General features: G+C 40.6%; 1 protein-coding gene across 3 annotated transcripts in view; it reads left to right on the forward strand.

Moving 5' to 3' along the window:
• IRAK1BP1 (interleukin 1 receptor associated kinase 1 binding protein 1) overlaps positions 1-7,934 on the forward strand; it is a 44,759-nt gene extending 36,825 nt beyond the window's left edge. Inside the window, exons 5-6 of one of the 3 annotated variants that reach the window (XR_008625664.2) lie at positions 346-482; positions 702-7,934. Coding sequence is in view for 2 of the 3 variants with exons in the window: in XM_055113906.2 (XP_054969881.2) it covers positions 702-794 (93 nt within the window). In the remaining variant the exon portion in view is untranslated. Of the gene's footprint in view, positions 1-345 lie in introns of all 3 variants that reach the window. The other 2 variants (XM_055113906.2, XM_055113907.2) reach the window with 2 other exon arrangements.
• Positions 7,935-11,384: the final 3,450 nt, after the last annotated feature.

The following is an 11,384-nucleotide window of genomic DNA, read 5'->3' on the forward strand; positions in this document are numbered from 1 at the left end:
CTGAAACATTAGGTGCACACCACCAGGCCTGGCTAATTTTTTATTAGTGATAAGGTCTTGCTATGTTGCCCAGGCTGGTCTCAAACTCCTGGCTTCAAGCAGTCCGGCCTCAGCTTCCCAGAGTGCTGGACTACAGGCATGAGCCACTGCACCCAGCCCCAAATAGCTTCTACTCATAACCTAGTGTGGCCTAAATTTATTTAAAATGCCCGGGTAGGCCAGGCACGTTGGCTCACGCCTGTAATCCCAGCACTTGGGAGGCCGAGGTAGGCAGATCACTTGAGGTCAGGAGTTCGAGACCAACCTGGCCAATATATTGAAACCCTGTCTCTTCTAAAAATACAGAAGTTACTCGGGCGTGGTGGCGTGTGACTGTAATCTCAGCTACTGGGGAGGCTGAAGCAGAAGAAACGCTCGAACCTGGGAGGCAGAGCTTACAGTGAGCCGAGATCGCACCACTGCACTTCAGCCTGGGTGACAAAGTAAGACTCCATCTACATACATACATACATACATACATACATACATACATACAATGCCCGGTATCTTACAAGACTGTAGTTCACAGTGGGTAATTCAAATCAGACACTGCTCTTCAAGAGAGGTAATATTAATAGAAATCTTTCAAGAAGGATTGTTTGTACTATTAAAAGAATAAAACTCTTATAAACCTGTTTATCAGGAGGATATTTCTGTTTCAGCAACTCCTGGAATCCTTCTTCAACATCCCAACCAACAATTACTCCCAGATAGCCATGTCACCTGTGAATTATCATGAATCCCACATCAAATGAACAAATACTGGCTCTGGACTCTGAATGTAAGTTGGTTCATTATAAGAGTGAGAAAAAGAAGACTAAGAAAAAGCATACTGTATTCTTTGCTACATAGGGTTTAAACTTTATTAGGAGGCCAGGCATGGTGGCTCACATGTGTAATCCCAACACTTCGGGAGGCCGAGGCAGGTGGATCACTTGAGGCCAAGAGTTTGAAACCAGCCTGGACAACATGGCAAAACCCCGTCTCTACTAAAAATACAAAAAAAAAAAAAAAAAATAGCTGGGTGTGGTGGCACACGCCTGTAATCCCAGCTACTCGGGAGGCTGAGACATGAGAATCACTTGAACCCAAGAGGCAGAGGTTATAGTGAGCTGAGATCACACCACTGCACTCCAGCTTGGGCGACAGTGCGAGACTGTTGCAAAAAAAAGAAAAAGATGTATTAGGGTTTTATATGCTCAGTATAATTAACAAGACAATATTAGTGAACCAAAAACTAAAAATAATTTACACACTAAAAGATGAAAAGCCCAGGTGGCAGGTGAAAGTTCTAATCTAAAATGATCCTGAAATAAGTTACTGATCCCTGAATTTAAAAAAAAAAAAGCCTCCCAAATGCCATGTCGCTTACCATGTGATAGGCAGGGGTCAGGCAGTGACAGTACGTGTGGGACTGTATGTCCATTTTTCAGAATAAGACACTTTTTCAGTGTCTTTCAAAAATAAAGATTCTGTCACCTATCCTGCTCCTTTTTTCAAAGAACCATTTTGGGCAAAGAGTAAAAAACAGACACATAGTTTCAGTGCTTCATATGGACAGCAGTTTTACGCTGGTCACATTAATTATGCCCTAATTATTTTTTATCTTCCCCTTCACAAGACTATGAACTCCTCAAGAGTAGGGCTATGCTTGAAACAGTTTTTTTCCCAAGGTTTGGGTAATAAAAGGCTAAGGAGGAAAAAAGTTGGCTGTGAGGTATCGTGCTTTATTCTCAAATAAGACAGATACTGTTTATGGCAAAGTACCTGAACATTGGTACACATGGAAGCAGGGATGGGAAATGCAGGACACATATTCAAACTGTGTTTGCACATTTTGCAGTCCAATAAGCATGCTTTTATTTCTCCAGAGCTTAGCTTTCTCAAAAAGTAGTTTGTGGCTATGCAACAACATACATTCTGTTGTGTAAACAAGCCTCTTAAATCATTTCAGAACCTATGTTCATTTCAAGCTTATTGGATCAGCTATAAGTGTGTATCTTTGCCCTTTACCTCCTATTGCCACTGAGGGTAATTACCACTTAAGCCACACATTCCTCACCAGCAGGCCATAACTTGCTGGCCAGAGAAAGTTGCTTTTGAAATTCTGACAGCAGCCACTATAAAATTGCATCTAATAAATTCAGTAAACTTACAATTTTTAGTAAACAGATGCTTAAATTGAATTTGTTCGCACGGGCATTAATTTTACTTCCAAAGGATATTTTAGAAAATCATATTTGTATTTGATAGCAACAGTAAATGTATAGCTCATACAAAAGAGTAATGCTTTGTTCTTCCATTGGATCAGTCATATATATTATAATTTCATTTAAAAAGAATTAGTATAACAATTCAGATAAATCAACTCCAGCCCAAGTAACTAAATAGCATCAAAAGAAATTGTTTAGTTTGTACCAAATTAATCATGAAAACTTCAAGGTATTACATTCTATAGGGAATAGGAGGTGAAGTATAATTAATTCAAAGTTTAATGTCAACAAAATAAAATACAGAATTATGTTTAATATATCAAATATTTCACTAGCTCAATACTTACAAAGTAAGCATAGATTTCATCTTCATTTTCAATGTACCTGTTTCTAAAAAGATATAGTGATACAGATTCATGTCATCCACAAAGAAATCAATAGGAATATGCAGCTAAAACTTTTAAAGAGAATTTACTTGCAAACCACAAAATTCAGCATATATTTGAAGAATGACTATATTGGTTTCATTTTGTAGGAATGTTGAGAATTTACAGTATCCCAAAATATTACTCCTCTGAAGCATTGCATTCATTTTCAAAATATTCAATTATTAAATACTTGAAAAAGAAGAAATAGAGGATTGATCTCCCTAATATTAAATACAACACTTTAGAAGTGTTTTCTCTAAAAGATTAGACACTTCATTGACCAATATTAATTAATGATATTTCATATTGTTTGGTGATAACTCTGGAAACATAACACTGCAACAGCCACCTAAGTAACTATGAGAATACGTGAAGCTCTGAGTTTTGGACAGATTTCAGCCCTCAGTTGATCACTGTAGCCCTGATGACAGGAAAAGTTGAAACATCAGCAATGTTCAAAGAGCCATGCAATTACTGCTTCTCTATGTGTGAATTAGAATATTCAGAAAGGGACAGAGACATGCAGTTGAAGAAACAGTAAATTCCTTGAAAAATAGTGTGGCATGATAGGGCCTATAATATTACTTCCAGAATATATGGAGGTAATACTTTGAATGCTAAGTTTTCAGTCTGCTACTTGTTAGAAATGTTTTTTTTGAGATTGAATCTCACTCTGTTGCCCAGGCTGGAGTGCAGTGGTGCGATCTCAGCTCACTGCAACCTCCGCCTCCTGGGTTCAAGTGATTCTCCTGCCTCAGCCTCTCGAGTAGCTGGGACTACAGGCACATGCTACCATGCCTGGCTAATGTTTTGTATTTTTAGTAGAGACAGGGTTTCACCATGTTAGCCAGGATGGTCTCGATCTCCTGACCTCGTGATCCACCTGCCTCGGCCTCCCAAAGTGCTGGGATTACAGGCGTGAGCCACCGTGCCTGACCTAGAAATATTATCCATACTTTTTGTACACCCACAGATAAATTCAATACATCTGTACCTAAGTGAAAGTCAAGACTGGAAAGAAAAGTAAAAATCTAAAGAATGTTTTAAAATGATCAGCAGTATGGGATGTAGTATAGTTGTAATGCTACACTTCCAAGAAACATTACTTATGAAGAAGAGATGAAATTTAAAATTGACTAAAATGATTGAAATTAATAAAATACATGAGAAATTTGTTAAGTCTTCTGGAAGTAAGTCTAGCTAGAAGTAAGATTTTATATATGCTGGAATAAATTATCCTCAGGTATACAGGAGATTGAATACTCTTTTTTTTTTTCTGAGTAACCTAGTTTATTTTGCACATTTATTGGGAAATGGCAGATGAAACAAAGTGGACAAAGAACAGATTGAGGTCACTTTTTCATTGTCCTCATCTTCTTGCTTCACTTTTCATGAGATAAAGCTGAAAAGTACATATTTTTCCGAAATTACACATTGTCACCTAAGGTTACTAAGTGACCTCATTTTTCTACAAAATTGTTTGCCCCCGTTTGCCCATCAGTGATCAGAGCTAGTTTTTGAAAATATTTTAATAAGAGTTCGTGTTTATCTTAAAGCTAAGTATAATGTGTAAGTATTCAAATCACCAAAATATTTTTGAAAAGTACTGTACTAATCTCAATAAGTACATGGAGTGTTACAATTTATTGACTCACATTCCTCTACTCCCCACCCCAAGAAAATGATTAGGGAGGATGATTCAGTTACAAACTTACACTGCAAAAGGAAAATGCATACTGATCTTGGATTAGGGTTTTTTTCCCCCAAATATTTACAAAAGGATGATTATACCAGTGTTTTAGGGGATTTTTATTCCAGGACTTCACCTTTCAACATAAATGGTAAAATGTGCACGTGTCATTTTATATATTTTATTTGCCAAAAAGAGGTATTAATTAATCACATTATTTTCTGCCCTGAAATCCCAAAATACTATCTTAAATGATGGGTAAAGATCTTCTCTGAAAGATGGTGGCTATTTTTTCAAGGATGAAAGAAATAAAGTAAGACAATATTCTTTGAAGACTGAGCAGAATCATTGTCATACCCCGGAGAGATGAAATGCTATATTGATACAGCTGCTAGGAGAACACAGAGTTGCAAACTGTCACTACACTATTTGTACACAACTCCACAGTGATGTCTTCCATGATGCATCTCTAAGCAGTATATGAGGAAAAAAGATGAAAAACAAGGTTACTAACTTTGCTGTGCAAATTATTTTAGAAATATTTACCCTTAAAATGCTAGGTGTTTTTCTAGTTACTGTGTGAATCTGTCACTAATTTTTATTTTTTGGTATTGGATTGAAAACTAATTAGAAACATTACCATATAATTAGCTTTCTTCCTAGTTATACCTATTTTTATTAAAATAAATGATAAATAGCACAATTTCCTCTGTTGCAAGCACCATATTTTCCACAAAACTTGGGGTCATATAACAGGTATCTTACATTTATGTGTCCAGATAAAAGCCCACCTGGTATTTGTGATGAAAATAAAGAGGAAGCTTCTACTGCAAGAAAAGCTTTCTTCACTAGGAACAGAAGATCCTTTCCTGAGGAAAGGGAAGTGAAATTCCAGAGACCCATTTAATCCATAGTTTCTGTGTTAAAACTAAAACTTTAGAAGCTGTTACTGAGAATGTTTATTTTGTCTGTGTGTTGAATACACACACAGAATGAAAAATTGAGGTAGCCTAATTATATTAGATGTTTTGCTTAGTAACTGAGATAACACTTGTTTTTATTTATTTATTTATTTTTTTTTTTTTGAGACAGAGTCTCACTCTGTCACCCAGGCTGGAGTGCAGTGGCGCAATCTCCATTCACTGCAACCTCCGCCTCCCGGGTTCAAGCCATTCTTCTGCCTCAGCCTCCCCAGTAGCTGGGACTACAGGAGCGTGCCTCCAGGCCCAGCTAATTTTTGTGTTTTTAGTAGAGACGGGGTTTCACCATATTGGCCAGGCTGGTCTCAAACTCCTGACCTCTTTATCCGCCCGCCTCAGCCTCCCAAAGTGCTGGAATTACAGGCATGAGGCAGTGCATCCAGCCTTTTATTTTTTATTTTATTTATTTATTTATATATTTATTTATTTATTTATTTATTTTTTGAGACAGAGTCTCACTCTGTCGCTCAGGCTGGAGTGCATTGGTGCAATCTTGGCTCACTGCAACCTCTGCCTCCCGGGTTCAAGCAATTCTCCTGCCTCAGCCTCCCGAGTAGCTGGGAATACAGGTGCCCGCCATCATGCCTGGCTAATTTTTTTGTATTTTTAGTAGAGATGGGGTTTCACCATATTGGTCAGGATGGTCTTGAACTCCTAACCTCGTGATCCGCCCGCCTCAGCATCCCAAAGTGCTGGGATTAAGGCGTGAGCCAGCACACTTGGCCATTATTTTTTATTTTTTTTAGAGCAGGGTCACACTCTGTTGCCCAGGCTGGAATGCAGTGGTGCCATCATAGCTCACTGTAACCTTGAACACCAGACTCAAGTGATCTTCCTGTCTCAGCTTCCTGAGTAGCTAAGACTCAACCAACACACCTGGCTAATTTTCCTATTTTTAGTAGAGATGAGGTCTCACTATGTTGCCCAGGCTGGTCTCAAACTCCTGGCTTCAGCTTATCCTCCCGCCATGGCCTCCCAAAGTGCTAGGATTACAGGTGTAAGCCACCAGACCCAGCCAAGATGGCACTCATTGGTCAGTGTTCAATAGGTGCCTACATATTGCTAGCGTGTGCACATCTACCAGAAGAACTTCTGGGTTTAGACACATAATGGGGTGGAAAATCAATGTGCAATATTTTTTTAAGCCACCCTCAGCTGACTCTTCACCAACAGTAGTCTAATAGTTAGAAGATGGTGAGTCATCATCTGCCTTTCAAGTTCTTTCCCAACAACAGGTTTATTTCTTGATGTATGTGCAGTCCTAGAGCTGAAGGAGATAGATAGGATCAACTCTGGGCCCACCTTCTGTCTAATCCCAAACCTCTTCTACAGCATCCTTGATGATTTGTCAGCCAGCCTTTGGCATTAGAACGTTGATCAGAAACTGTGAGGAGTAATAGCATGAAAGGCCAGTCTTGGGACTACAGAGAAAATATGAAGTGATAAGAGGGAAAAGTGTATACTGAGAAGGAAAACTAATGATTTAAGATGGCAAAGCAAGCAAATACAGATGATCCTAACTTACGATAGTTCAATTTATGATTTTTCAACTTTATGGTGGTGCAAAAGCCATACACATTCAGTATATACCTCCACTTATGGCAGGAATATGTCCAGACAAGCCCATTATAAGTTGAAAATATCCTAAGTCAAAAACACACTTCTGACTTAGCAATATTTTCAATTCACATTGAGTTTATCCAGACATAATCTCATGGTGAATCAAGGAGCAGTTGTATCAGATTGGCCTGAAGCTTAGCACAGCCTCCTTCTCTTTCCCTGAAATGTAAAGATTTTAACCTAGCTTCTCTCAGCAATTTTCATAAAGTACTTCAACGTTCCCCTGAATGAAAACATAATTAAAGAGACATGTATTTGTATGCTCTTTTCACTTCCTGATTCCAAGCCGAAAAGCTGGGCTATTTAAGGGCATGACAAATGCAGAATTGCACCACTCTAAATCTGAACAGCACTGCTGGGTCCCCACATTTCACTAGGAGAAGGGCCTTTAATTTGCTCCAGCAACAATAAAAAGTGGTACATAGGCTAAGATGAAGTCCAGATGCCAAGGGAACCTATGGATTACTTTAAGACACATGGGAACCAATTACAATGTGTGGAGTTTATTTGGATCTTGATTCAAACACGCTAAATCAACAAATATTTATAGCAGGAGACATTTGGAAATTTGAATACAGACCAGATGTTTGATGTTATTTCTTTTCTTTTTTTGCTCACTCTCAGCAGAATCAGTGATGTTATTTCTATATGTTGGATATTTTTCATAATTTTTAATGGCATCTTTTCATTACAGTATTCTGTTTCCCACAAAAATATAGGAAAAGGGTGGAAGGGAAACAATGAAAAAGTTCAGGTGGGTCACAAACATGGACACAAGGAGTCTGAAAGGCAGGCCTTGACATTTGTCTGAATAATACTAACGATGACCCTTCGGAGTTTCACGGGAGAGGAGGGTTGCCAGACTGTAATGGAGAGAAACTGGACTTAGTTGCTAGTTAGGATGATGGTGCAAGGTCCATGACAGGGGATGAGGGAATGCCTGCTTGGGGAGGGGAAAAGGGGACTGGACGGAGGGCACGGCAGGATGGCCTAGGGAGGGCGGGCGGGGGCCTATCAGTTACAAGAGGAAGGAGAAAGAGGATACTGGTTTTTCTCTGCATAAAAAACGCGATGGATTCTCAAGAATTTATTGAAAGTCTGTGTGTCCACCATAGTCCAGGATATTTTGGAATATTCAAGGGAAATACAAATCCAAGAATTTAGCTCAGGAATCAGCATCAGAACATAATCCCCGAAGAGTAAACTATTCATGGAAAACAGTAGACTGATAACATTTGAAAAACTGATTTCCCATAGAATCAATAGTTACTGTTTGACGAATTATACAACGTAGACCTAGGTCGTGCGATAGCTACAAAATACCTAAGGAAATGGACTAGGTCGTAACAAGAAAAAGTGATATCAAGCCCGGGCAGAAGGGCGCATTCTCGGCGCGGAGGGCGGAGCCTTTCCTGGAGTGGCGGCGGATGACCCGGGCTCCCGCTCCTCACCTCGGCGTGGGGCGCAGGCGGCGGCCGCAAGGACCGCGGATGCTTGAATCGTGCTTCTCGCCGGCTGGGACTGCCCCAGACACGCACACCCTCCCGACCTCCGCCCTGTCGCAGTTCCAGGGCGCTCCGCGCTGTCAAGATTGCTGGGTGCGCGCTCCGTGCTGGGACAGCCGCGCACCAACAGCAGAGGGCGTTAGCACCCCAAGACGCTGCTGCAGGGGTCTGAACCGCTCCTTGGCCTACTGGCACCGGGTCCTGGACGAAATCTACCGCGGTCCAACTGAGCTTTACCTTGTGCGGTGACGCCCATGCCTAGGTCTTGACACTTCCCTCCTATGCCCTTTATTGCCAAGGGTCGGGATGGCCTTCGTGTCCTCTGCAGCCTCCGCCTTCCTTCTGCTGCCAGCAGCTGTAGATTTTACCTCTTTCCCCTAACTTCCTCTCAGGCTCCTACTCCATTCCTATCGCGACTGCTTGAGACCGGGCCACCTCCCCCGCAAATTACCTACTCCAGTGTCAAAATTAGGTCAGGGCAAATCCATGCCAGAACGCAGTGACCTAACTTAAATGCGACTCTGATTGCGTTCTTCCCAGCTTAGAAGTTTTGGTGTCTCCTGATGGTCAAAGGGACCGAGGTCAACCTCCTCTGCCCCTTTCAAGGCACCTCAAGATCCGATCCCTTTATCTTCCCCAGTCTTGATCCTTCTCTCCTGCTCCAGGGGAATGAAACAATCCCACCTCTGGGATGTTACTCATCCCCATTGCCTCACCAGTTTTTCTGGATTTTATTTTATTGTGCGAAAACATCAATAAAATGAAATTATCCAGTTTCTCTGGATGATTTACTCGCCTTTAAGTTGAAAACTCATAACATCATATCCTGCAGGACTGCCACCTCAGCTGAATTAGATGACCCTTTTGTATCTTACAGCAGCTGCATGTTTCTCTCCAATGTAGTCAAGATCACTACTGTAGCTATTTAGTTACCTATTTATCTCACTTCATTCCCAGCAATTTATTATCTGAGTACTCTGTACGGGGCACTGGGTTAAGTAGATGTTATGAATACTGTACTACCATGTGAAGTAGCTTCTGTTACCCTCGTCATTTACAAGCGAGCATATAGAGGCTAAGAGAGTTTAATCTGTCAATCTACATGGCCAGGATGCAGAGAACTCAGACAGGCACCCTTATTGTTGTTGTTGGTTTTTGTCTCTGTACCTAGTACAGTGACTGGGACATAGCAGGTGTTCACTAAGTGTGAAATATATGGAAGTTTTGTTTTGTTTTGTTTTGTTTTTTGATCCTCAACACCACTCTAGAGGGCAGGCCATACAGGAATCATACTTGCCTTTTTTAGATATGCAAAGAGATCCAGAAAATTGACTTGGCAATTCATAAAGACCAGGGACATGTGACTCCTCTCATGCTTTTTTCACCATTGTAGCTTTTTCTGGGACAACTTCCCAGAAGAGGATTTCCTTTTTATTTTTCCTGGAAAAGTTTGATGATAAGAGATTCGTTTTTACATCTGATCAGATTTAGACCCTCTATAGTGCCAGAATAGAGAGCAAAGAGGGACAAGAGTAGGTTCTGCTGACAAAAGAAAGTGGAAGGGGTAGCAAACCCACTTCACAACATCATTATTTTGATGTGTAGCATCAAAAAAAATTGCTTGAGTTTCTGTAGCAATTGCTATATAAGTACAATAATGTATCTTGAAGTCATTCTAGGCCATCTGGAATATTATTCCTGGTGGTACCAAGCCACCAGCTGAAGAGTTTTAAGTAATAACATGATCAGAATTGGATTTGCTGTATACACACATAAATGTGTATACACACATACACACAACCACCACCACCAGCAACAGTGCAGGGAGTGAGCTGCAGTGATACAAAGGAACTACAGGAAATGTTGTCAATAACAGGTTTGTTCCTAATAGCAAAAGGTGGAAACAACCACCATGTCTACTGGCAACAGAATGGTTAGATTGTGATGTTTTCACACAATAAATATTATATAGCAATAAAAATGAATGAATTTTACCTTATGTAAAAACGTGAATAAATCTTTGAAATATTACAAATTATTGTCGTATGAAGAGACAAAGAATATGCCACCAGAAATGTGGAAAAAAATATATTCGCACCCAGGCTCTTGATTTGTTAAAGAGAAATGTACTATCCATGTTTACACTTATATACAATATCTGCAATTTATTAAATTTATTACATAAATATTTGAATGTTTATAATTCATAAGGGATCTATAAGCATATATATGTGGGTGTGTATGTGTGTGTGTGTCATGGTCTAAAATGGACTGCAAAATCATGATTGATTCCATAAAAGTACAAGTCATGGCCGGGTGCGGTAGCTCACGCCTGTAATCCCAGCACTTTGGGAGGCCAAAGCAGGCGGATCATGAGGTCAGGAGATTGAGACCATCCTGGCTAACACGGTGAAACCCCATCTCTACTAAAAATAAAAAATATTAGCCAGGCGTGGTGTCATGCACCTGTAGTCCCAGCTACTCGGGAGGCTGAGGCAGGAGAATCCCTTGAACCCTGGAGGCTGAAGTTGTGGTGAGCTGAGATCACACCACTGCACTCCAGCCTGGGCAACAGAGCAAGACTCTGTTTCAAAAAAAAAAAAAAGTACAAGTCATTACTGGGGCCGGGCGCAGTGGCTCACGCCTGTAATCCCAACACTTTGGGAGGCCGAGGCAGGTGGATCACTTGAGGTCAGGAGTTCAAAACCAGACTGGCCAATGTGGTGAAACCCCATCTGTACTAAAAATATAAAAATTAGCTGCGCATAGTGGCACACACCTGTAATCCCAGCTACTTGGGTGGCTGAGGCACAATAATCACCTGAACCCAGGAGCCAGAGGTTGCAGTGAGCCAAGATTACACCACTGTACTCCAGCCTAGGTGATAGAGCGAGACTCTGTCTCAAAAA

Source organism: Pan paniscus, chromosome 5, assembly GCF_029289425.2.
Source record: "Pan paniscus chromosome 5, NHGRI_mPanPan1-v2.0_pri, whole genome shotgun sequence".
Taxonomy (NCBI): domain Eukaryota; kingdom Metazoa; phylum Chordata; class Mammalia; order Primates; family Hominidae; genus Pan; species Pan paniscus.